The 27,479-nt window shown below is 44.4% G+C and overlaps 1 protein-coding gene across 1 annotated transcript; it reads left to right on the top strand.

Moving 5' to 3' along the window:
- The first annotated feature begins 217 nt into the window (after nt 1-217).
- On the top strand, nt 218-25,562 carry SRD5A2 (steroid 5 alpha-reductase 2). Its single transcript, XM_075445611.1, has 5 exons — nt 218-498; nt 20,602-20,765; nt 22,658-22,759; nt 23,795-23,945; nt 24,525-25,562. Exons 1-5 carry the CDS (start codon nt 218-220, stop codon nt 24,589-24,591), a joined length of 765 nt encoding a protein of 254 aa, XP_075301726.1. The 3' UTR covers nt 24,592-25,562.
- Nucleotides 25,563-27,479: the final 1,917 nt, after the last annotated feature.

Here is a 27,479-nt window from a genome sequence, read left to right as displayed (position 1 = left end):
GGCCCGGCAACACCTCCCCGGGCCGGCGGCTCCCCTCGGGGCGGGCAGGGCCGCCTGAGAGAGGGGCTGCGCCCTCTGACGAGCCCGGGCGGCGGGAGGCAGCGCGGCGGGGCGGGGTGACCGCCGCGGCTCTAATAAGGCCGGGGCCGGCGCGGGCCGAGGGCCGTTCCCCTCGGCGCCCCTGGCTGCGCCCGGCGGCCGCGCCCGCCCCCGAGCCATGCAGTGCTTCCCCAGCCTGGTGCTGGCCCTCAGCTCGCTGCTGGGCGCCCTAGCGCTGCTGCAGCTCTCGCTGTACCTGCGGGTGCCGTCCCGCTACGGGAAGCACGAGGAGCGGCCGTGCCGCCGGGGCCGGCTGCCGGCGCGCTGCGCCTGGTTCCTGCAGGAGCTGCCCGCCTTCCTGGTGCCCGCGCTGCTGCTGGCGCTGCGCGGCCCGCCGCGCCTCGAACCGCTCGGCTGCCGCCTGCTCTGCTGCCTCTTCTGCTGGCACTACTTCTACAGGTACCGCCGCCGGGCAGGGCTCCCGCCGCGCCCCCCGGGGAGGGGGGGGAGCGGGCGCGGCCGGGGGCCGGGCTGGGCGGCGCGGCTGGGGCAGGGCTCGGGCGCAGCATCCTCCTCACGCCCGCCGGCGGGCTGCGCTCCGGGCGTCGGGGCCGGTGCGGGTGGCCTCTGCCCCCCGTCCCGGGGTACTCGGGTGCCTGAAGCGGGGCTGTGCGCGCTTTGGGTTTTTGTCTTACAAAAAAAAAAAAAAAAAGGAATAGAACGAGGTTTCCCTCAGCCGGAGCAAAGCTTCGGGTGAAGCCACTGCGGCTGCCGCGGGCGGGAGGCGAGCGGCGGGACAGGCGTGGGGAGGCGGGAGCGGGCCGCCGCGGGCTGCCGCTGCCGCCGCGCTAAAGCTGGGTCCTCGTCCCCAGTTCGCCGCTCCCGCCTCACCGCCGCGGCACCGACTCGTCTCCTGTCCTTCTTCGAAACTGTGTCGTGCCGGGCGCCAGTGAACGCTGCCACTAATTAATCCTGTATCGGCTAATCAGGAGCTCAAAGAAACAAGCAGAGTTCTGACCCGCTGCCGGCGGTAACTCCGGGGGGACGCGGCGCTGCGGCCGTCACCTGGCTCTGCAGCCAGCGGGGCTCGGTTCCGGAGTGTATCGCGTAATCTTCTGACACGCGGAGCTGAGCGTGTTTTATCTGCTGCTCCTCCTCCGTTTTCTGTGGAGTTCTTTTATGGGGGATTTGACTTTTGGTTTTCTGTCCACGGAAGAAGCTGACTTCTCACGGATGGCAAGTGCATGTGATGACCTTATGCCGTTACGTAGTCAAGAGCTACGTAACTTCTGAGGCAAAAGTTTTTCTGACTTGGTTTTCCATTTTTTACCCCAATTCCCATCTCTAGTTTTCATTTTGCTTCCTAGAAATAGACAACATTCATGTAATAGTTGTTCAGAAATTAGTATTTGTAACTCAACCAAAATATGTTGAAAACCCAGAAGCAGTATCTTTACAGACAGTTTAGGGATAGAAACTCTAGGCTGTCGTAGATAACTTTAGAACAGAGAATGGTTTAAACTGCTAAAATACTATGTTAGAGATATATTCGTTATCACTAACATTGTCTTTACTGCACCAAGTTAGCTGGAGGACACTGCCTATGACACATTTGGCACCCAGAAAGCTAGTTGTAGTAATTATATGTAGTTATATTTAATTTAATGCATTCTACTAGTCTCAAGAGTTTCTGATTGTTTCAGAAACACAGAAATCAACGAGCACCGCTAGACAACTGGAAGAGGTGTTGCACTACCGGTATGCGCACATCTCTTGAGCCAGTGGCTTCTTTTTCAACATCACCGCTAGACTTCGGCAGAAGCATTGTGTTTTTGTACATTTTCTTAGTTTCTCAGATAACTTGGGGGTCTTCTCATCTGTGGCTGAAGTATACATTTTCCCTTTTCGCTTGTAAAAATAAAAGCCCTTGTTTTAACCAAGTCTGTATAACAAACAATTTTGTTTTTAATACCGCATGTTACTCTAGCATTATTCTTACAGTGTGCAGCCTCTTCTTGTGCAAGCCATTCTGAGATTCAGCTGGATCAATCAATATTTGAAATTCTGTACTAAATATTAGCGCTCTATTGTTATGTAAAAGAGCCACAAATATTGCAAATTAGGAGTTTTTCTGGGCATCACCTGACGCTATGGAGATGGGCAGGTTCTTTGAGGGATCCTTGGTAGAATGACCAGTGGCCACAGGTTTGTGGTTGTAACGAAAGCTTTATTACTACATAAAAATTTTAACAATCAGCATAGCTTACTGTTATCTACAATTTCTAGCAGTTAGATAGCTTTTTGCCACACAGAGTTTTTAGCAATTATCTTAGTGTACAGTTAAGCACAATTTCTAATAATTTGCACAGCTTTCTTTTTTAGAATTTTTATTTATCTAGGCTTTTTAGTCACTTGGACCCTCTGCAGTCGGGTCAAATTCTTAATAATCAGTGTATGATAGAATAATTGTAATTTAGACTCAAACTTCACCTAAAAGAACTGGAGTTACTCACCTGGTCTTCAGAGGAAGATGACAGAGATGACGGTGGAGGCATCCCTGACCACCCCTGACCACAGGCTTTGCCGTCCAGAAGCAGTTCCTGTCTAAGCCCACTTGCAGCTGCTGGATTTTATAGGCAGGATCTCATGTGCTGTTAGCCTTCCCTGTTCTGTAACGGATGCCACCACATCCTGGCGACAATGCTGGTGGGCAAACTGTCTTATTGCACGGGTCAAAAACGGTTAGAAAGAAGTGGGGGATTGATACAAGGACAGCATGCTTATGTATTATGGCTGTTTGCCTTATAAAATGGCATTGATTATGCTAGCCTTGATGGTAACCAACTTGACGGTTGGACTTGATGATCTCAGAGGTCTTTTCCAACCTTAATGATTCTATGTTCTACGTTAACCATATTATGAGGGGTTGGGAGCAGGGAGTCCTGGTCACACTGGGTTAGGGCATTTAATCAGCACATAGTATTTGCAAAGAGGTTCAGTACTTTAATAGAACAGCCAGACTTTATTTTATTTTTTCAATTTGTTATCTTTACTGGAAATAATCTAACAACAGTTTTAAATACTGTCATGGTTAAACCTGATTGCAAGTATAACGAGTAAAACATACAACCGATCAATAATAAAATTACATTTACTTAATGGATGTAGCCTACTGCAGTTTTTCTGACTTTACAGTTTTGAAGTGAATAAAGCTGTTCCACTTTTGATTAACAGAATATATTTATAATTTACTCCTACTTTTACTACTGATCACCTGACATCTGTATTTCCTTCATGTTTGTCTGAAACAGAGAAAAGTTTCTTTGTATATTGTTGCATAATTTAGTGACTTCTTTCTCTCCACAGGGAATCTTTTATCATTCCTAATTTTGTCTCATCTATTACACCAAACATGCATGCGGAAGGGAAGTTTTGATTAGAGGTATGGTAGTCCATAATTGAGAAACACAGATTTTCAAAGGACCGCCGCGCTAGCTGTTCTGCCTTCCTATGTGTTATGACCAACCGCGCTGCCTCAGTAGCTTGTGTTTGACTGAAGCATGTATTTCAGAGTAACTTTAAGTCTTGATCTGAAGACCCCAGAAGATGGAGAATTCATCATTTTCGATGGAGAATCCACTGTTTTCTTTGGTAGTGTAGTCTTCTGAAGTCTTTCACTATCACTCACAAAACATGTTTAAAATGTCTTGCCTGAATTTGACTAGCCTTGATTTCCTCCCAGCGGTGCTTGCTGTTTCTCGCTCTGTGCTAATTTAAAGCACGTCTTAGTATCCTTCAGTATTTTCTTACCATGATATCATTTATACAGTAATCAGATAATCTTCGAATTTGCTTGTTACAGAGCTGTCAGGTCCTCTATCTGTACCAGTGTGATCCAGATACTATAGGAGCACACGATCGTGTTTCTGATGAATTAGCTACTGCACATGATATGGTGTTTATGCTGGATTTATGTTTTTATGGTGGATTTATGCCAGCTATGGGGGAACAGACATTACCTGATCTGACATAAAGTTAGAGTGGTGCAGACACATGATACTGCATCCACCATGAAGCTGGTCAGCATAAAATTACCTTTTCATAAATTTAGGAACAGGTTTAAACCAGCAAGATTAATTTGTCCTGTTTTTGGACATGGTGTCAAGCAGCTGCAACATTTCTTATTTGGTCTGAGGTATCCTAAACCAGATTTATCATGTCAGTGAACCACAGCTGCAGGTCCTCAATGCAAGACTTTTTTTTCTATCAGCCCTCAGGTAATTTCTGTGGCTTTTATCCTCTCCTCTGTTCCTACACCCATTGCAAAATGAAGGCATCAGTGTTGCATGTAGAATACAATGCCAAAGTTCTAGTAGCATATCTAGAAACAACATCACCTTCCTGTTCCCATATGCTACTCCCATGCTTACAGAATGGAAGAGTGCTTTTTGTTTTGGAGTCACACTAGGAAGCCCTGTGTTTCCAGGCTATTTTGAGCACCCTGGAGCTGTAACCACGATTGTAACCAAGGTTGCAATCTACCACTCCTTAGGAATGGTTTGTGTTTGTATGGCTGTATTTCTTTGATTGTAAAATAACTTTTCTCTATGGGCTTAGTGCTCAGCAATGCTGTCCTGCCCACACTGATACTGACAAGTTGGCTAGAATTCATGCCACTGCCAGCTTTAGCAGTGGTAACTTTGTATTTATAGTCAGGTCATTGAGGAATATGCTGGAGTTTTGTAAGGACCACTGTAATCCTCTTCTGGAAACTCCCTGGGTGAATGCTGACGACTCCTCGTTGACAAGGACTTTGTAGGACCTTTCTGCTTGCTTGGTGGAGCCCCGTCAGCCAGGTCCGGCAGGTGGCATGCTCCCATCCAGCCCACTGCTGAAAGAGAAAGGAGATGGTCATCTGGGTACCAACTGCTGGCCAGAGAGCCAACCCTCCCCTAGCACAGTCCAGTACAAAGATCTGCTGCCCGAAGGGGTGCAAGAGGGAGGTGGGTGGAGCCAGGAGAATTTCCGCCCTGGAAATGGGGATGGAGCAGCAGCCCAGTGGCCTGTGGTGAACGCTGACAGCAGCACCCTCTCCGTCTTTCTCTGCCACCACTAGGCAGCAGCCTCTCTCTTTATGGCAAGTGCAAGGTGGTGAGTTCCCTGAAGGTTTCATGAAAGGCTGAAGGCATGCTGCTGCTGCTGCTGCTGCTGCTGCTGGGGAAAGGAAAGGGAAGGGAGGCATACCCAGTCCCACCTCCTGCCTCTTTGTCTGCTGTCCTTAGTTAGCCAGCTCTTACATCTTTCAGTGTGCACTTCATTACTGCAGCATGGTGTGAATTTAATCAAACCCAAATGCTCTATGATGCTAAGGCGAACAGCTTATAAAAATCTGAATTTATCACATCTGTTTTAGGTAAGTTCATAGCTTCTTCACTTTCATATGATAGGGCCTGCGATGGTAGGACTTCCAAAACTGGTGGGGTGGGAAGGCAGATAAAAGGAGGAAAAAAGTGAGAAAAGACCTAAATGCCAAGTCTCCCATCTGTATATGCAATTTCTGTGAAAAGCTGGCCATGAGCTGAAAATGATGAGTAGCATAAGATCTTTGTACAGGAATACTTCACATGATAAATGACTTAAGTATTTTGCTTTGAAACGTAGTTTGTAATACAGCCTTTCCCGCTATAGAGGCTGTGCAGTGAGAATACAGTGAGAATGCCAGCTGAAGCCCTCAGGTGGTGGGGAGAAGCCTGTTTGCTGCCTTCCCATTTTGCAGTCCAGCTTCAAACACCAAAGGTGGGAGACAAAATGAAAGATGATAAGAAGAGGCCATCACAATCAAATTCCATATAAACTTTCATGCTGTGTTTCTCTTAGAAGTGAGAAAGACGGGGTGACGAGGGAGCAGAAGAGGTGCCACCATGCACAGTTGTTAGGGGTGGAAGGCCTTGTCTCGCTGACCTGCAAATCCAGTCCTGACGGTACTGGTGTAAAAGGCAGGGTGCTGCATCTGCCCCCCACTCCGCTGCCAGTAGTGTCTGAGGCACCCGCAATTTACAAGAGGTATTTCAGTTTCAAATACCACCTAGAGTTACATGTAGTTATTTATTTTCTTCTCTTGCAACTTTGTTTCCTGTCAAAACCATAATCTTTTACTCTGTTAGCATATATACAATAAAATTGCTGTTTTTATTTCTGGCAGACATTACGCAGGCTGCTCTTTCAAACACAGCCAGTTCCCCAAACCCTTTTGGTTGCAGGTGACCCATCTGGTGTGCCTGTACGTGGTTTTCTGCAAATTGTCATCTTTCTAAAAAGATCAGCGAAAGCCAACTTTGACAGCAAAAGAATGGGAAACCAGCAGCATTTGAAAACAATATCCCTGATAAGTTTTTTACACTTCTGGCCAGTTCCCTGCTCTCCAAAATGAAGTTGGGGGGAGAAAGAAAAAGACTCTCCCTCTCCCGAGGCTCTGCAGCCTGTGGCTCACGTAGTCCCTTTTCAAGCCTACCTGTGCCACCTGGTTGGCCCGGCAGGTGCAGTGTTTATCTAGACGTGCTGGTCATCTTTTCATGTAGGTGTGCCTACTTGCAAACAGCAAGAAAAACAGCTCAGGCCTCCAGAGAAATGCAGATGGATGCAGGCCCCGAATGAGTGAGTCATTTATAAATTAATTTGCTCATAATTTTTAGAGTTATTTTGTAGTAGTTCATAAGGAGTTTTAGTTTTTTGAAACATGAAGTGGATAAACAGAGAAGTTTGATTAAGTCTGAAGTATATCTATATAATTCTAAGTGGTACTCTCCTTGCTAATAGTGAATATCATCAGACTGTATAATAACCACCAGATTCTACCCAGAGATTAATTCCACCCTCCCCGAAATAATTTATCCTTTTGTCGTAGAAAGTCACCATCCTTAATTGTCAATAACTAAAGACATTTTTATTATTGGCCTCATGAAACCTCTATCATTAATCTCCCAATACACAACATGGAGGTATTGACAAGTAGTAAATCCTGTTCTCTGTTTTGCTTCACCACGATACTCTGCAATAGACCCTAACCAGACTCCTTTTAGCCTTCACCAGCTGCACAGTAATACATTTGCATCCTCTCTCCTGCTGTTTGGATTTACCAGTAACTCTAGATCTGGTAGCGATACCCCTAATAGAGGCCGGCCGTTCTCTCTGCCTCTTCCATGTGTTCCTTGCTCCCCAATCAGTGAATTTAACTTTTTGTGATTCGTTCCAGAGAGTTTCAGTAATGCTAATATCTAATTTCTTCTCTTCAGTAAAAATACTAGTTTGATTGGTATTTTTACCCAGGTTCCTCAAATTAATGTATGAATAGTCAACAAAAATATATCTTTGCATGCTTTGCCACAGAAGTGTAAAATGCTCTTGTACCAAATGCTGGTATGGAGTTTGCTTCTTTGCAGTCTCCTCTAACATTATTAAATATCGTCCTAATTACACTCTCAAAATAGAATACTAGCTGATTGCCTTCCTAACTATTAGCACAAATAAAACCATCTGCAGTAATCCTAATCTCAAACATTCCTTTTCCATTGGAAAGTGGGCTAACATTACAGAAACCTACAGTTTTTTGCCAAGCTCAAAATGTACCCACATAATTTTTCCTTTTATCCCTTGGACTGGAAGGATTTCTGCAGAGATAACTTAAGATTTTTATCTTTCTTCGCTTCTTTTCAAGACAATATGCCTGTTAACAGTATATTCCTATCTGATGCCATTACATTTGTGCTACTTTGTCATTATCAGGCAGCTTTACAATGCTTCATGGTTTTGTATTTGCTTTCCAGGATTTCTTCCCAGATAGGCATTACTGTGTGCCATGTGCTCCTGCTCTCCATTCCTCATCGTATCCACCACTCCTGCTGTGCCATCCAAGGCTGTAATTCCCTAATCTAGTTGTTCAAAATGGTTTTGTATTCTTGTGTGCTGCACAGTATTACAATTTATGATCTGTTGTCTTGCAGTCAGTCTGCTGGCCTGAGCTCCATACACGGAATCTCTATTCTGTCCTGCAGAAGGAAAGGGAAGCACAGTACACGCAGAGCATCTCACAGGAGTTTTCTCCCTTCAGGCCATCTCTGCTACCTGGAGCAGGGCCATAGCTAAAGGAGTATTCATGTTTGCTCTGAAACTTCTCTGTCACTCCTGTTTATCTGTCACTGATACGTTTGCTCTGAAACTTCTCTGTCACTCCTGTTTATCTCACTGATACACAATGGCTTGGCGGGTGCTGGGTCCCAACCGCTCAGCAGAGAGCTGTTCACATTGCAGTCCCAGGGCAGAGACCTGAAGCCCCAGCCACGAGGCTGTCACCAAGGCACAAGTAGGTCCCTCTCATCTCACCTATGCGAGGTTTGGGCCCAGTGAGGAAGTTACAACACTTGATATCCTGGGAGTTTAAAGCCTTATTGGAAGATACATTCTGAGCACCGAAGTCCACTGAGCTTTGATAAGACTTTTGATAAGATGAGGATGTAAAGATCTGGATTTGCATTACCAGGTTCCTGCTGTTGATATTGGAAAAGCAAGGTTATAAAGGGCCATACCAAGACAGAGTAAAAAAAAAGATTAATTTATATACAGGAGTTTCAGTAAATGTTTTTACTTAAAAACACTAATGCTTTTACTAAACAAGGAAATTACTTGCTTTAATCATAGGATGTCTATAGTATTCGCTTACTGGGGCTGCTCTTTTAAGTAAGAAATAAAAAGCAAGGGAAAAGTGGTGAGGTTCATTCCATATGCGCAGTGAGAAATTTGTTATGGACCTTGCTCTCTAAAGGTCCACAAATCTATTTTTTTGATTTCTTCTCATAAGAGAGGCAGCCATTGTGGGGGGAGGTAGCACTTTTTTATTGAGCCAATAAATATGGTTTGACAAAAGGACAAATTTTCACAAGCGCCTTTGTGTACTCAAAAGCTTATACAATTAGGTGATTTCCCAGTTTTGGGGAGCTTAGGTAAGAATAAAAATTTATGAAATAACCTCCTAGTAGTACAATTATAAATAAATGCCCATCCCAGACACTGCACCTGTTTCCCTTGATGTAAGTTATATTCTTGGTATCTCCTTCAAAATTAAAGTAACTTTGGTCAAAAAGAATTACGATAAAGAAATACTTTCAAACTGTAAATCAAGAGACTATTGTTAAGCTACACACCCAGAAGTGTCCTTCTCTCACAGAATCGCAGAATGTTCGGGGTTGGAAGAGACCTCTGTGGGTCATCTAGTCCAACCCCCCTGCTGAAGCAGGGTCACCTACAGCAGGCTGCACAGGACCTTGTCCAGGCGGGTCTTGAATATCTCCAGATGTGGGAGGTGAATTGATCAGTAGGGTGATCCTTACTGAATTTGGTCAAATAATTAAATTCATGTACATCTACATCCATTTGAACATAAGAGCTGTGTTAATCTTTGCTGACCACTCAGCTGACATTGTAATTATTTTTGGAACATCTCAGAGATACAACAATAGCAATGAAACAGAAACTATTTTGTGAAAAAAAGATTTAATACTAAAACTGGGTTAAAATATTCAGCACAGGAAGATGGGAAAAGTCAACTGATAAGAAGAAAAATGTGTATATTTTTCTATAGGTCTAAGTTCATTTTAAGACCCAGCTAAATTCTATTTAGCTGTGAACTTTTGAAACATCAATTGCTACCCTATTAATACCTAAGCATGAACAGAAAATTTCATCATTCCTAGAAAGGTGCATCAAAATGTGACCTGCAATAACAATGAAAGAAGGTCACATTTGAAGGAAGTTGGTTTTGACCTCCTCTTTCCTAATTACTCTTTATAAGCATGTAATAGAGTAGCAACACCCACAGTCAACTTTTGCCATACATAAGATACTGTTTTGTGTATAACTGCGCTAGAGTTCATCATCTCAATCCAACACTTTCCGTGCTGAGAGACTGCCTCCCAGAAATGTCTTTGGGAAATGTCACTGTATCAAGGTTGTCTGCAAAGAGATGTGTTGTCTGCTAGAGAAAGAGGGTTTGCCTATCAGAGATGTTGAGGAACAGATCAGTTCCCAGGCAGGACTATGCTGGAGCAGGTCCTGGGGCAGAGTGAGGACCTGCAGCACTTTGCCACACTGGTAAAGGTGGGCTGGGTGGCTTTGCTAGAAGCCAGATCCCCTAGAGCTAGGCCTTCATGCCATCATTTGGTGTGGGTCAGGAAGGCTGAAGAGAGTACTAAATAAGCTAGCTGGGCTACTTAAAGCAGTCTAGTCACATTAGCATGGCGTCCTACTAGAGATGTACATGAAAATACCTCTGGACAGTGTGGTCCCAAGCAAACCTTCCAGTGACTCCTGTCACATATCTGGGGCAGGACAATGCGCGTGTGTCTATAAAACTTTTGCTGCTCATGAGAACAATGCAGGTGAGGAAAAAAATATTTCTATTCACATTATGCTATTGAGTTCTTTGTATTTGTTTGCTTCTCTTTAGAACCTTTTTTTTTTTTTAAAAAAAGAATCATTAAAGTGTTCATATTTTTAAACTTGGCCTGGGTTAAGGTTACTGGAGCATAGAAATGTGTCTCTGGCTGTTCCCAGGAAAAGCAATGTAAACTTGGCAGAGTCAAGGGACACTTTAATAATGACACTTTCTATGTGTTGAGTGTTTCACTCAGCAACTTTCAGTGTTACAATCAAGCTTACAATCTCAAACCACTTCATGCAGCAGAATAAACAGCCCAGATGTGTCAAGTCTCACATGCTGAGGGTGAGACTCCTGCAGCTGGCTGTCACCTCATGCACCCGTGTCCGTAGGTGTGTATCTCAATCTCCTGCAGGCCCAAAGCATCGCTCCTGCTCCGTGAGCCCCTCCGCCAGACACTGCTGCTTGGGCTGACCAGCGAAGCAGCTGGGAGCCTGCTTGCTGTGCGTGGGAGCAGTGAGCACGCTGCCTCTGATTCTGAGCCATGCTCACAGGTCCCCGAGGGGGTACCTGCTCCCCAGCTCAAGACCAGCACTGGGAACCCTCCACCACCAGATGCCCAGCCTGTTCCTCCCTCATACAAACCAATTGGTTGGGCACCTGGGAGAGAGGAAACCCAGGAGGTCTGCACCTTCCCTGATGTCTGCAGGTGTCCAACGTTGCTCTGGAACAAACAGCCACCTTCCCTTGCAGCACCTGTGTAGATCGCTGCTGTTAGATGTCCCAGCTGTACAAAGGGTTTGTAGTTTATTGAAACCTGATGCTATGGAGGCAGTGCAAAGCCAACAGAATGTGGAATTAAATAGTATAGGAAGCACAATGCATTTTCATGTACAGGTCAATATAAGCCATACTAGTCCTTTGTCGTTGCTGAGTCTTTTCCAGCTACAGGATCCAGAAAAGCTGCTGCAGAGGGAACAGTGACCTGTTAGGAAGCCCAATAGGAGCAATCCTGTTGCTAAAGATACACAGCCATAGCTGTAAAGGGAGAGGGACAAATGTGAAAGAACTACAGTGACAGAACGGCAGAGTGCAGTGGTAGGGCAGTGAGAGGGACAACTCCTGACTGGAAAAAAAGTACATGAAGAGCCATAAAGGAGGTGAGAATCTGAAGAAGGAAGGACAAAGAAAGGACGAAGTCGGAAAGGTGGGAAGAGCAAAATGGAGACAGAGCAGGAGTTTAGACATAAAAGAGGAAAAGAAGGAATTACTAGAGTGGAAAAGGCCAGTTAAGAGTGTTTTAAAGACTATTAGCAATTTGTCTTGCAACTCTAGAATCTAGTGTATGTTGGTCAGATACAGCCTGACCAAGATTTAGCTTTGGAGAGGTTAGGTTACCAAAAGTCTCACTTCCTTTGGTCATTTCTCAGCCCTGTCTGGACCACTTATGAAAAATAATTACACTTTCTCCGATGAGTGCCGTTGTAAGAGCACAGATTTGTGCATCTTCGGGTTTTGTACCATTTTTCATGTAGAGGCGTCCTTTTGTTCTGCTCACACTCTCAGCCTCTGTGAACTCTTTGAACTCTCTGCTTCAGCGGAGCAGTGAGCTTTTTGAAGTGCATAGCATAGTGTCTGGCTAAGTTACTCTGGCACACGTTTCGTGGCTTTGGCAGACACCCACAGTTTAGCAATAGGAACAAAGTGATCTGTCTTCATAAATATCAAGTGGATATTTCTGGAGAAGAAAAGGGTGAGATACCTTGCTGAAATAAATGCTTTGGCTGGCTAAGCCTTTGACACACCATTGCTTAGATAAAATGACAAACATTCTCATAGTCTTTAAGTGCTGCTGCCCTTTAGATACTATCAAGTAGTAGAGGTAAGCATGAAGCACTGTGGGATCTGCAGATTTGTCATCACCACAACCCACCTAGTCGTGTTGACCCTTGTCCTGTCCTCTACTCCTTATACAAGTATAAATCTGGACCATGTTTAGTTAGGGTTTCAACAGATAGTTGGCCTGGCATTGAATTCATTCTGCAGCCTGAGCAAAAGGTTTTGCTCATGCTAGTTTTTTTGCTCGGCTAATTTCTGATCTCGTCCCTGCACTCCAGCTTCTTGTCAGAGCCTCTCTCTCACAAGACAGCTCCAAGTTCCCATTCCCAGACAGCTCCTGGCCACATATAGTCCTCAAATTTTCTTCTCAGTGTTTTGGCCTGTACAGATGATACTAGCACAGGAGACAGGTCTATGAGCTCCAGTGCTCTGCAATGACCAAGCCTGCAGCAGCCCAGAATTCCAATTGCTGGGTAAAATACATAGAATAAGGAAAGATGATCAGTCTAAGGACTGTGTACACCATTCCTGATGGACATTTGTCTAGCCTGTCCTTAACAACTGCCATTGATGGAAATTCCTCCAACCCTTCAGCTAGTATGTTCTAGTGCTTCTCTGATGTCTAAGCTGCATTTTCTATGCAGCTGTTTAGGCCTGTTACTTCTTATTGTGTTCCTGGTAGATAAGGAGAGTGTTTTACTCATTTTTTCTTTGCAGCAACTTTTCATACAGCTGTACACTGCTATAATGTCTTCCACTGGTTTTCTCTTAGCTTAAATAACCCTGAGTCCTTCACCATGAGGGTGGTGAGGCACTGGCACAGGTTGCCCAGAGAAGCTGTGGATGCCCCCTCCCTGGCAGTGTTCCAGGCCAGGTTGCATGGAGCTCTGAGCAACCTGGTCTGGTGGAAGATGTTCCTGCTCATGGCAGGGGGGTTGGAAACATATGATTTTGTAGGTCCTTTCCAACCCTTACCATTCTGTGATTCCTTCAGTCTTTCTACATGTCACAGTTCCTAGACCACAGGTGTTTTGCTCTGGGCTGCTTCCACTTTGTCCTTGCCTTTTATGAAGTGCAGAGTTCAGCTGGACACAGTATAATTTAAGTACCTATTAACACCATGCAAGGGGGAAAGATTGCTTCAGGTATCTCCAGCAGCACTCCCATTCCAACATTACATTTTAACATTTGCCTTTTTCATAACAGCCTGATATCATTAGCTCATGCTGAGTTTGCTACCTACCAGCACTCCCTCTGCTTCTCTGTGAGAAGAGAAGCCTTCACAGAGAAGCCTGTTCTCCAGCTTGTTTTTTACATTTGGTCAGTCTTACCCAAGTGTAGTATTTTGCCATTGTCTTTATTGAATCATATCTTTTGTTTTAAAACTATGAAACCAATATTTCAAGATTATTGTAAACTCTAGCCCTCACTCTTGGTGTGCTCGACATCTCCCAGAGTTGTGCCAGCCACAAAGATTAGGAATATTATTTTTTTCCCCAGAGGCATAGCATTCGTGAAAAAAACCCTGAGTAGTACCAGAAATGTCTTTTGCAGAACAGCTCTCAAAATATCCTTCTAGTTTGATAGTGAACAATGGTTAAATATCCTTTGATATAATTAATCAACCAATTTTTCAGCCATTTAAAATAACAGCCTCTAAACCAGGAAACGCCAAGGTACTTATGAGATTGACAGGTAAGACAGTGCAAAAAATCTTACTAAGATCAAGACATGGGACACTTTCTGCTGCTACTGCCTCTCTCTTATAATATATCCCATTTATATCAATTCCTTCACTCAGCAAACCTATTTTAAGAAAACAGGATTGCCTAAGTTAAATATAGAATTGGGTTGTGCCTCCATCTTGCCATACATCCTTGACTCCAGTACCTGGCTGTGTGGTGTCTGAGGACAAACTGTCGGTCTGTATGGGATGGTACTGATTTCACCAGGCATCTGTACAGAGGACGTATTTCCTTTGCTCTGTTAGATTCACTTTAACTTTTTTGGCTATGAAAGAGCAAAATATTTTAAAAACAAATCCCTGTCTTTCCAATGAATTTGCCCACTTTGGCAGGTGATGGTGAGAAAGATATTAACAGCTGGTTCTAGGCTCTTGCTTCATTCGCCTTTGGTTTTGGGCGGTCAATCAATTTTTGCCAATGCTTAGTTCGGCTCTCATTCAGATCTCCTTTTCACATTACAAACAAAAAGGAAGAAATAAGTGGTTAGCAACTATAAATAAAACAATGTTTTGTAATTAATGGTATTTAAGGGTATTAAGTCCTATTTGGTGTTTGTACACCAAAATGGAAACATTTGAGAGACAAATATACAAATGTATACTGAGTGTGACTTGCTGATGAGTTGTGACTTGATGATGCAGCTTGTTAATGCACCGAACCCAACAATTCTGTTCTTGGTTTCCCTTGAGAAAATGCGTAATAATTGTAGTATAGGGTTTTGTTCCTATACCTGCCAAAGCCAGTAGTAAAGATCAATGCTTTTCATGATTCAATGCCTTTGCTACCAGTGACAAGGAAGAATTCTCCTTTGTTGGTTCTAACTGGATGCTGGTAATCACTGGGAGATACCAGATCTTTCCAGCAACAGTTTCAGAGATAGCAGAAGAAGAACAAGATGAGTAAGGAAGTAGTTTATAAACTAACTCGCAAAACATTTTTGAAACCTGGCTGCTGTTGTAATGAATTTAGAAGGGCAAAACCTTTTGCCTTGGAGTCAAGCCTACACAGTTTTTTACTAATTAAAACCAAATACAAATTCTTAGGTCCTGTTCCTTTCCTTTTCCTTCCTTTTTTCAACCACTTGCATTTTATAAAGTATAGCACATCTAATAATTCTTGTACGCAATGTGAAGAGGACTCAGTTTCATCCCTAAACTGTATTTGTCCTTTGCATTTGTACTTTGCTAACTGTGTAGCATGCCTAAAATTTGTAGCAATCAAGGAGGCACTACTGCCTAGTGATAGATGGTCAGAATGACTGGATTTAGATGTTTATAGTGTTGAAACTGAGCATTACATAGCTCAGATTCTCTAAATTTATCCGATGTCAAATGCATCATGGCTGTTTTCAGCAGTGATTGAAAGTCATACAGAAGCCGCATTTTATTTTTAGCCATTCACATCAGATACATATGCATTTGCAAATATTCATGTATTTTTTCCTATAATCCCACTTTATTCAAATGCAGCTGTAAGCAACTGAGCTTTTCTGACCTGTCACCAAGGATTCAATCTGAAGTCTGTATTTAACTGTGTGGCCAGAAGTCAAGCGCAGCTCCTGATTCCCTTTGACTTTCAGTCTTTGATGAAGTTGGCTTCTGCAAGTGCTGCCATCCATGGTGTCAGCCTCCGTAGGACAGCAAGTATCACTCTGGAGCTTTGCTTCTAAATGCTGGTGTTAAGCAATTGCTTGTCTATTCTAGGGAGTTTATAATTTTTAACTTCTGTTCAGTTTGTATGTAATGTTAGATGAGTCATGAGACATTCTGAAGCCCTGAGATTATCATATGAATTAGAGCAGAGATCCTTCACGGTCAGCACTCTGTCTTGGCATAAATCAATATCAAATCATTCAAAAGAAAGTGCAGTAAATGGTGGTCAGTTGCCCAGGGCAGCTGCTACCTTCTGCCTTTCTTAAAAGGAATACATTTTATCCCCTGAAATATGAAAATGAATATGCATGCCAAACCTTTAGACTTTTTCTTACCTTTATTAAAGGACCTGCCTGTGTCTATAACCTGTGGTTACCCGCCTTCATCTCCTAATCTTACCAAGCTCTTTACTTCAGTGATGTTTCTATATTATATTTAACAAAAATTTCTTTTCATTGCATATTCAAACTTGCTCCCCTTCAAAGAGTGAAAACTCTTGGTCACAGCTATTCAGCTGTCCTAAATAAATTATTTTTAATATTGTATGCTATCTTTTTATCTCTATCAAATCTGTTCTCATTAATCTCCAGTCCAAATTCAGCAGCCCCAATGGTTCAGTATGGCAGTCTCTTCCATGCCTGTTCTTATTTTGCCACTGAATCCTTCTGTATTTGTGCTGTCTTTGCCTTAAATCAATCAGTCCTGCCCAGACTTTCCGCTCTCCATTGCCCTTCTTCTGAAGAACTCCTCAAACCCAAGCATGCTGCTGTCTATGTCAAGGTTTTCTCAGTCCTTCTCCCATCCCTTGATCAGATGTGTGCCTGTGTCTCTTGCCCAGGAAAGATGTGTTGGCTCCTGCTAGCAGTCTTCATCCAACCCTGAACCTGCTACTAAGGGACCGCAAAGAAAGAGTGTCCCTATGAACAGGCTTCAGGTTGGCTGGATTTCATAAGTAAGCCACAAACAGCCCAAGGATTGTAGACTGAGCATATATTTTTAGACAGAATACTCAGAAATTAACCTGACTGACAGGTTTGCTATTGTTTTATAGAGCTGAATTGTAAGCTTTTTAGTAATACGTATATCTTTCTTGTTCCTTAAATTATAGTCATCAAAAGTTTGTCCAAAGTTCTTTGGAGGAACATGCAAATAGGATGTTTTCATGTGGTTTGGAAAGGAGAACTAATTCTAACTTTGTGTTAGTCATAGCTATATCTGTAAATCTCCATGATTAAAAAAAAAAGGGTCTTGTCTTGCTCCCATCACAGTCAATAGACAATGATTTAAGGTGAGTTTACAAACCGGGCCTTGGACCGGCAAGTGATTACAGTTCTCTGATGGCTTCACACAGTCCTGGCGATGCAGGAATTGGGCACAGAGTGGACCCCGACCCCGGCGAGGAAGACATGCCCTGCAGCGGGCAGGCATCCAGTGATGTGGAGCCCAGACCATGTGGAAACTTCTCTCAGGCACCATTCACCATCTTGGCTCATCCTCACCAGGGATGCAGAGCTGGCCCTGCCCCCCATCCTCCAAGGGGAGCCGAAAAACCCCTGCAGGGACTCAGAGCAGCCCGAGTCAGGAGAAGTCTGTAACTCTCTTCTTGAAGCTGGCCAGGGTCACAGGGGATGGGCCAGGGCATTAAGACAGCCCTTAAGCTGGGTTATGGCCAGCACCCACCTTCAAAAGGAAAGGCACCATATCAGCCCTGGCTGCCTTTGCAGTATCACCAGTTCCTGGCCTCTAGTTCATCCCGGTTAGACCCAGGAGAGGGCCTGGTGGCAGAGAGCTAGATGGGCAGATACGGCAGTTGGCTGGTGACCCACAGGGTGAGAGGGAGCCAGGTGCCCCCCACTCTTAGCTGCCAGCCCTGAGCCCTTGACCCAGTAGCCCCAGGTGTAAAATACCTCATAAAGCACTGGAAACACCTCAAATTTCCAGGCTGGAAAATGTGAGCTGTTGGTGCCTGAACTGCTGCGCCTGGGCGCTGGAGAGGAGAAGACACAACAGCAGCTGTCTCCAACTAACAAGCTGTTGGTGGAGGACTGAGAGCCCACTCTTAGTGGATTATGGTAACATTTTCATAAAGATTTTCACCTTCTGTGGAAAGATGAGCAAACCTGTAGTTTTTGCCCAGTTTGGGTGAGGGTCTCTGGAGCTTTCAAGGAGCTGGACTAATACCTTTAAAATGAAATTTGATGCAATGTCAAATGATCTTTCTTTTCAAAATCTATTCTTCTGGAAAATAAATGATGAAGAAAATGAATAATTTATTATTCACTCATTGAAAAAGAAGCTGTTGGCAATGGCTTAGTCAGATGCAGTGCCTTTGGCCAGTAAAGATAATAAAGGAATAAAGGATTAGTCATCAATACTGCACTGAAAGAAAAAGGTCAAATTTGTCATTGGTCTAAATCTAAAAGGCCAGGTTTTGTTCTGTTATTCTAAAATGGTGGCCTTCAGTCCCCCTTTGATTTTCACACTGCAAAATAATTCCAGCAGAGATGCAGACTCTTCCATGGAATATTTAAACCTATTAAATGTCCCTGCTTTATCTCAGTTGCTTTTTCAAAACCCATGATGAACAGTTTATGCACCCTCAAGTAGTGATGTAGAACAAGCTGACAAGTCTGCATTAAAACAAAGACTTAGGGCATTGTTCAGATACAGATAACTGAACCTGGCCTCTGGATTTACAGACCCAAGCAGATTTCCTCAGAGCAGTTGCTCCGCAACAAAGATTCTTGGATGAAATCCTGACTTGGATTTTCAAAACGGCTGTGAGGCGGGATTTCAGCAATGCCAGGCTTTCACTCCCTCAACAAAAAAAGAGCTGACACCTCCTGCTTCCCCTGCACTTGTACTTGTACTTTGCATGCTGGTTCTTTCTGCCCTGCATCCACTGCATCCATGGTAGATAGGGCTACGGCTGATTTTTGCTCTCCTCTTACTGTAGGACAAGTCACCTTTAGGGCCTATAACCTTTCTCCCGCGACAGCAGCACTGGGAAGCACCATGGCAACAATCAACTTTGCCGGGAGCTGAGAAATGCCAGCTCATGCTAGAAACTTCTGTTTCCATCAGCTGTGAAAATAAAGAGACTCTCAGATGTAACTGGTGTTCACACAGGATAAAGCAGTGCAAGTCCCGCTCCGATCTGCTGTACAAATTCCCCTCCTAAACTCCCTTTGTGTGGTTTGATATCATTCTTGCCTCTATACAATTTGCTGTCTCCGAGCTTCCAGTTGCAAGTTTCCCATTTCTTCTTTGTAGCTGTTCAGGTCCATTTTGTCAATATTTCTTCAACAGGCAAGTCCGGTTGCTAAAGCCGGCCTCGCCTACTCGTAACTCCAGTATCCCATTCCTGAAGGGCAAACCCAATAACTACTGGTAACATTACTCCAAAGAGCATTCTTTACCATGTTGTCATAAATCTGACAAATGTGATAATTACTGTCTGAAAAATATTCTCCAGACCTCTCAGGTTTAACTATATTTAGAAATATTTAGCACTTCTGCATCATACTGTCTTAATTGCTGGAAATCTGGCTTACCTTGCTTTGGAAAGCAGTGAATACATTAACAAGTTGTTGCTTGTACTCTGCTTGCTCACTTTTCGACATGCTCGCTACGATTTAATCTAGATTTATAATGTTACGACACTTTATGCCTCAGCTTGCTCAAATTGATATTGGCAACCTGGAATGTGGATGACTTATCAACAGTGTTTATATATTTTATGATGAGCACCATCCACAGCCCAAGAGGGCAAAAGAAATTAAGAGTGTACCACATACAGAGCTTAACTGGCCAGGTAAGAAAATGCCTAACAAATATGAATATAACTTCTCCATTTCACTTTCCCAAGGACAACAGGGATTGTCCAAAGTGTCAAGAGGGACACACCCACCAAAGATATGTGAAAATTAAAACTGTACAAGCACTATTTATTTGCTCCTGCAGATGTCAATGCTAGTGTTAGCACTGCTTTTGCCTAAGGAAGCCCTAACTGCTGGAGCTACCTGGAAATCTTTGCAATTACCATATTAAACTTAGGTTTTTAGATCTTCTTATTTCAAAGAAAAGTTCGAAAGCATGGAGGGTCTACAGGCAAAGCAGCTCCCCCAGGCAGCCAACAACATTGCACTGCCTCTGTGTCGACGTGTCCGAGCGGGGCAGGACACAGCTGCCGCATGTCAGAGATGAGCAGAAGTGTCTGAGTGGAGCGGGAGAGGCTGGGAGAGGGGATTACACCTCAGGCTACACTCTGCAGGGGATGAGAGAGCCCAAGGGGTCTTGACGCTGCCTTCAACTCCATCTGCCACCATGGGCTAAAGCCCTCAGGCACTGGTCCTCGCAGTGGGATCAGAAATGTCTTCTCCATAACAAAGCTCCTCCACAGTGCTGTGGCACAGCGATGCTCATTTGGGGAATCAATATCGCAATTGGTACTGCCCTGCAACACTTCGGTTCGAACATCAGCGTGCCCCTGTGCCGTCAATCAGCCTTTGCTCGGCCCTCTGCAGCATTACAGCAAAGGGCAGACAAGGTCTTAAAACCAAAATGCTGCTTGTGGGCACGAGTTCCCCATTTTACCAACAAGGGAGAAGGAAGGCAGAGAGACATTCCTGAGGTGGCAGTGACTCTAGATGAGATTTCTAGCTTCCCACCTTGTGTTCAGTCCTGAAGGATCAGAAAAATGTAGGTATCTGCAGTATTTCTTGTTCCCATTAGTTGCTGATCTTATTTTGTTACAGTTGTTTTCCTTTTTTTTTAATCTTTATTGACCATTTTTATCTTTTGTGTTTTGTTGAAGTTTTTTTTCCTACAGTAGAGAAATTGCAAATACAATGTTATCATGAGTAACATGCTGACTTTGTTTTCTTATCTACCTTAGGACATTTATTTACCCCTTCTTCACTAGAGGCAGACCTTTTCCACTGCAATTGCTTTTCTTTGGCATGTTATTCTGTATCTATAATGGCTTCCTCCAGGGGTACTACCTGATTTACTGCGCTGAATATCCAAACGATTGGTGCACCGACATCAGATTTACATCAGGTAATTACAGCTGCAGGATTCCCAAGATCTAATCTCCAAGCAATTTGTAAGCGTTTTGAATTATGTCCTAATTGTTGCTGAACATGTGACATGTCAAATCAGTTGTGATGGAAATCAGCATAAAACCTGCCTGCTGGCCCAGATAAAACAAACAAATGTGCAGTGACTTTTTATTTTTTTTGCTAAGCAGCCACCTTTGCAGGCGTACGATGTAATGTGCTAGTCTCGAATCATCAGCCTTGTTTTGCTGACACCAGCCTAGAGCCTCCCGCTGCCACGGGCTGCGGAGATGCAATCTCAGGCCTCAGCTGAACGGGGATGTGACCCTGCACAGCCCGAAGTGTCCACCCAGCAGTGGCCATGTGCACATGCAAACCGTGGCTTTCTCTTCCCCGCTGGCGAGCTTTGCACTTGGTGCAGCTATTCCGACCGAGAGAGAAAAGAAGGGCAAAACCCCAGCATAAATGAGGCAAAGGGCTCTTTTTTCTTGTGTAAGGCACATGGGAAGATCACGCATGGTCTGGTTGTGTGTTGATACGGTTCCTTTATATTCCGTAACTTAATAGCCTAGCTGAATTGCACCCTGTAAAATCCCTGTGAGAATAACTGAGCAAGAGCAGCTAGGTGGCATTACACATCTGGTGCTGCACAGAGGATGCTTTTTAAATGCACACATAGAAATGAAGATTAACATAGAGGTGTGAGGAGATGCTTTGGATACGACAAGTGCAAAATAACCAAGGTACTTTCCGTACCCTGTTTCAGGCTGTGGATGCAAGTTCCATCTTTTCAGACCGCATCATATGTTAAAAGTCCTGGAACTTGTTTAGTAAGAGCTCCAGTACCCATCAAATAAAACACCACATCACATAATTTGCATGATAAATAGATATAAATATATTTAATTTAAAAAAAGGAAATCAGCATTAGCAGTACTTGACATATTAAATAAAAAACAGTGTATTCTTCCTCTACAGACTCTTACCAACTTTCTGTTGCTACTGGAAGTGTTGAGGTTTTATCAGCACTTAGTTTTTTTGCTATACTTGTTAGCACACACCACCTCCGTTTCTTTCCTTGCCTCCCAGTTATTGTCAGAGATGGTTTTCTCAGTGTCTAATGTGGCATGAAATGTAGGGCATGTCACCTGCAGAGTTTCTCCATCAAATGCCTCTGGTTACTCAGCTAAATGGAGTGCAGTCAATGAATCATTCTGGCCAGAAGCTGTCAGCATCCTTCAGCGAGTGACTGCTCCATGTGCATGCCCATAGCTCTGTGCAAGCGGCCTCGCTGGCAGGGCACTGAGCTGCGCTGAGATGTAGGCTCCCTTCCTGGCCCCCGTGATGTGCTGGATAAGTTTGTGTTCTCTGTGCTCCTCTTTCTTTTATCTTTGTAAAATAAGAACAATGGCACTTGCCTAGATCTCCGTGGTTACTCTGCAGCAATGTCCAGAGACTTGGCTGGCTGCCATCAGCCAGCAGTGGCCGCTGGGTACTTTGTCCCCACCTTGATGTTCAGTAAGTGGTGACTATGGCCAGCTGGGAAGTTCAGCTTTTTTCTCACACCGCCTGAAAGTGCTCTGGTCTCGCCGACAAAATTGTGCTCAGGATGGTCATTGTTCTGTCTGGAGTTGCTCTCCACACTGAAGCTACCCAGTGCAGGTGGTTCAACACCTGACACAGAGATATAGGATTATTTGTCACCAGTCAGCTGTGCTTCTCCAGTTCAGGAGCCTTCTCAGCAGCAGCGCATCTTTTGACTTGAAAAAGAAACCACCCACCTCACGTTAGGTCTCCTATCTGCCTGCTCCAAAGATAAACCTGACATACGTGCTTGAGTAGGGATAACTAGGCAGAGCTGTGTCTCTAATCCATTTCTTGTTTGTTTCTTAGGCCTCCTCTTATTTCTGCTGGGGATGGGAATTAACATTCACAGCGATCTCCTGCTGCGCCAGCTGAGGAAACCCGGGGAAGTCACTTACAAGATTCCTCAAGGTATATTCTTATCTTCCACCTCCTTGGAGAAAGTAGGGCAGCAGGATAGATAATGTTTTCTGACTGAATTCACAGCAAAGCAACAATAATAGCAGCGATGCCAGTATCGCATGGGGACTCAGTTCAGGTGCCCCTCTGAGCTGCAGGCACTAGCGTGAGCTTCCGTCAGAGGCAACGAGAGTATATGGAAAACATGAGCTGTGAGGAGAGAGTTTAGGAAATGGGCTGGGTAATTTAAAGATTGAAGTGGGACATCATAGGAAGAGGATTTTAGCCTCCTAAAAGGCAGCTGCAAAGCAGAAATATTCTTCTCCATGTCCAGGAATAAGTAGTGGACTTCTTACTTTGCAAAAGGGAGATTCGAACTGTAAACTTAAGGAGAAAAAAACTCACTAAGGACGCAAGGTGCAGAGTTTCCTTTCTGTCTCCTTCAGGGTGGGGCTTGGTGAGGAAGAGTGGCCGTGGGCCAGAGTGGTGACCCAGGAAATGTCTAGCTCTGTAGAGCAATGTGGATGGGGATCCAGGAGTTTCCTGGTTTTGGTGTTGACTCTTTCTGCTGGCTTGTTACGGATTGTAATATCTTTCCCCTGGAATTTCTCACCTCCACTATTTGCCTGCCTCTTGTAGATGTTGTGATTAGCTAAGATGCAAAACTGAGATCCAGATTTTGCATTCCCCAAATGTCATGGAGTTGCAAAATGCTTTTCAGGGCCTGAAGAGAATTTACTAATGTTAATAATTTTAATTTAAACCTAATAATGGGTGTTCTGAAGTCCTTTTCCAAATGAAAATAAATGATGGTGAAAGTGCTGGAAGCCTTTGGGTTAGAATCATCTTAGATTCTAGTACTTGTACAAGAGTCTTGTTCAAGATCCTCCTTTGGCATGGCTCCACTGGCTTCAGGCAGAGGGTTTAGGTTCCTGCTATGGGCTCTGAATAAGAAAGGTAGCATATTCTGCTGCTGACTTTATGGGATCGAACTTTCCATGTACGTGAGATGACTGTAAAAATTCCATATTTTGTCTGTTGATGCAGGGGGACTGTTCACGTATGTTTCTGGAGCCAACTACTTCGGAGAAATTGTGGAATGGTTTGGTTTTGCCATAGCAACCTGGTCGCTACCGGCCTTCGCCTTTGCCTTTTTTACTCTTTGCTGCATCGGGCCACGTGCTTATCACCATCACAGGTATCAAACTGTTTCTTGCTGTATGCGGCTGCTTGCTCTCGGAGTACAGTTTGCAAAATGCCAGGGAGGGGCAGAGGAGCAGGACGAGGATTCAAGATTAAATTGAAATTTAATACTATGTACAAGAAGTGTATTGGCTTATTTGTGGCTGGGTGAAAGTAAGGCAGTCAGCTGGAGCGCCCTTTCAGTCAAGTGGGCCTAGTGATAGTCATTTAATCCAGCAGGCGTTACATCACTGCTTCTGCTGTGTTATAACCTCTTTTTACTGAGCCTTTTAAATGTGAATTTTTCCTAAGGGTTCCCTTGCAACCTCTGCAGTCCTTTGGAGTAGATACGGTCCCCTGCTCTGAATTCCTGAAGTTTCTACTTTAGGTCTGTTAGAAACTTAGTGGTATTATCAGCTTTCACGCAATTAATCTTATGTAAATAGTTTCGGAATGCTCTTTTGTGGAGTAACACACAGATGTTACAAAGCAAGACAGTCTGGAGGAGCTTAAAGGTTCCTTAGCTGAGCTGTATTGAAACTGTGTCGTTTCTTTGTATGTATGCAGGTTCACTCTCTTGCTTATTTTCTTTCAGGTACTATCTCAAGACATTTACGGACTATCCAAAATCAAGGAAAGCCTTGATTCCTTTTGTTTTTTAATGACTGAAATATGGACTCTGTGTTCTGTTTTTACAGGACTTTTTTCAATTCCTAGTTTTAATGTTAGATATGACTATAGTTGTACAAATGATAACCTGGGTTGTAACAGGCAAGAAGGTAATTTGGATCTGAAGTTCTTGTTTTTAATTACAGGGGAAACTGCAGATAGTTGTGGGCAAAGGGACTTCTCAAACAACATGTTTGCTTGTCAGTGGAGTTCTGCCTATGAAAAATGGATATATAACTACATTGACATCAGAGCAAAAGCATTGGCTAAAAACTGATGCAGAAAAGTAGAAAGTAAGCCCATGACTTCAGAGAAATTCTAAAGCAGCCACTCCAGGACAAGGAGTAATGGCTTTAAACTAAGGGAGGGTAGATTTAGACTAGATATAAGGATGAAATTTTTTATGATAAGGGTGGTGAAACACTGGAAGGGGTTGCCCAGAGAGGCAGTGGAGGCCCCATCCCTGGAAACATTCAAGGCCAGGCTGTATGGCACTCTGAGCAACCTGGTCTAGTTGAAGATGTCCCTGTTGACTGCAGGGGGGTTGGGCTAGATGGCCTCTAAAGGTCCTTTCCAACCCAAATCAGTCTATGATTCTATGATTCTATGATTTATAGGACTTCTGCAGCTGCTTCTTCCTGCCTCCATGCCATAGCACATGTGCCCTCGCTCTGCCGGCACTGCCCTTGCTGTTGCCACACTTTAAACCAGAGCAGGGGACTCCTTTGCCAGGAAAATAACTCAGCCCATTATTTTTCATCTAAAAGCCAGCTTAGCTCTCAGAACCATAATGCAACAAGAGGATACTCGTGCCGGCACAAGGCTGGGAGCAGTATGCCATGGCATGGAGGCAGTGCAAAGTATGTGGAGATGGAAGTGTCTTCAGGTAGCACTCACAAACACGATGTCTGCGTTCCTTCCTTAAGCGATACTCTCCTCACTGTCAGGTGATTAATCTTCAGCCATCAGGGTTTTTCTTTAAATGTACTTTGTTAAAACAATTGCAGCTCCATTAGGATTTTTTTCTCTTGCAAATCCAGAGCTCTTTTCAAAATAAAACTTGTCCACTCAAACCCACTCGACTGTTATTCATAAAAAGACTTGAGATGGTGATGTATGACAAAAATTACAACAAATAAAAAGTTCTGTGTTGAAAGAAAATTTTCTCCAACACTGGCAGTACATTTTGTCTACAGAGAATGTTTTCAGATACTCATATTAGGAAATCATACAGAGGTATTATTGAATTTTCACAAAAACACAGGATGTCTCTTCTTAATTTCAGAACATAGTCAGGAGTTTTCCAAAAAATGCCATCAACCCCAATAAGAAGAGACATCCCTATGGGTGCTGATAGTTTTAGTTACCCTTTAGAGCGTTAAATCCTGCTAAGAATTATGCTGGGTAGCTGGAAAGAAAAAGAGCAGACTGCACATACTAAGCATACCACCTGCTGCTGGAGTAACCTGATTGATTGTAAAAAATTTTCTCCAAAACACTATAAAATTTATGTAAAACACAGAGCTATGCTAGCCTGTAACTTACTGTTTGCAGAAACAAGTCTCTGTGATGTTGCTCACCAAGTCCTGCACACGCTGGCTTCCTCCTTCTGGGCGAACCCTCCCTTCTTTCCTTGTATTATTAATTGTCTTTAAGACTGTAGGGTAGAGCAGCCAGCTGAGGCTGGGTCCTGTTGCACCCCTGCACAGGAGAGCTGGGCCCTTTGCCACGTGCAGGCAAAGGTAAGGGAGGGACGAAGCAAGGCGCAAGCAGAATTGTCACTGCATGGGCTGTGAGTTTCACATCAGCACGACAAACTTATTTTCTTTTTGTTTCCTTATTTAAATCCTCCATATGGAAACACACTGGGAAGGGGGTTGCTGGGTGTGAAGTCAGGGACAGAAAGGCTGGAGGCAACGAGGATGCCGGGAGGGAGGGAATGGCCTCTTCCCCAGGGAATGGATGCTGTGTGTGAGCAGCGGCCACGCTCCCCAGCGCTCCCTGCCTCAGCAGACCCTTCTTGACAATTCTTTGTGCTTTTTACCCCCCAAAGCATCACAAGAGATGAGACAGCAAATAGCCCGTGGGTGTCAGTGTCCACAGCTGCTGTTTCCTCCATCTATTGCTGAGCCTGGGGAGGGAGCCGGGACCAAGCTCTGCCTCACTCTTCAGACCAGAACAGGGTTTGCGCAGACTTCTCCACCCCTCCTGCCTAACCCTCCTGTCAGAACAGGACTATTCCCTGTAGTTGTCTTCTCTTGCTTAGTATTTGCACCAGATGGACTATTAGTATTGCCACCGTGGTTCCCGGGGCCGGATACCTGCTGCAAGGAGCCAGAGATCAGGGTGGGAGAACTGCTGCTGGGCAGAGGTGGGAGCTGGCCTGCAGGCTGAGGGGACCCACAGCCCTGTGCCCCTGAGCAGAGGGAGCCTTGAGGTGCCGGATGCCTTGCAGGACCAAGCCCATCCTCTCTGTCACAGGCCTTGGACACGCTGCATGGAAAGGGAATGCAGGTAGGAAAGGAGCACATCTTCCTTCTGCCCTGCCCCAGGGCATTTTTGGAGAGCAGGAGCAACGTGTGTGCTTTAAACCTCCTACAGGCAACGACTGCAGTCGGTAGTGATGGAGAGGAGACACAGGCTCTCCTCGTGTTGAGTTCCTCCGTGGGGCTGGTGGCTTCTGCCCCCGCCGCGGGGACACCAGCCTGCCCCAGGGCAGCACACCTGGGGGCACAATGCTGCTGAGAAATTTCTTTCATTGTCCCTTATTTTTATAAGGAAAAAATATATTTCCCTTGTCTCTGGGAGAAAAACACAGTGGATATTTTCATATCCCTCTGCTCAAGCCTCTGGAGGCTATGCACACCTATGATTTAAGAGC

The sequence above is a fragment of the Opisthocomus hoazin genome, chromosome 2, assembly GCF_030867145.1.
Source record: "Opisthocomus hoazin isolate bOpiHoa1 chromosome 2, bOpiHoa1.hap1, whole genome shotgun sequence".
Taxonomy (NCBI): domain Eukaryota; kingdom Metazoa; phylum Chordata; class Aves; order Opisthocomiformes; family Opisthocomidae; genus Opisthocomus; species Opisthocomus hoazin.
This window is presented reverse-complemented; position numbering and strand designations above follow the sequence as displayed.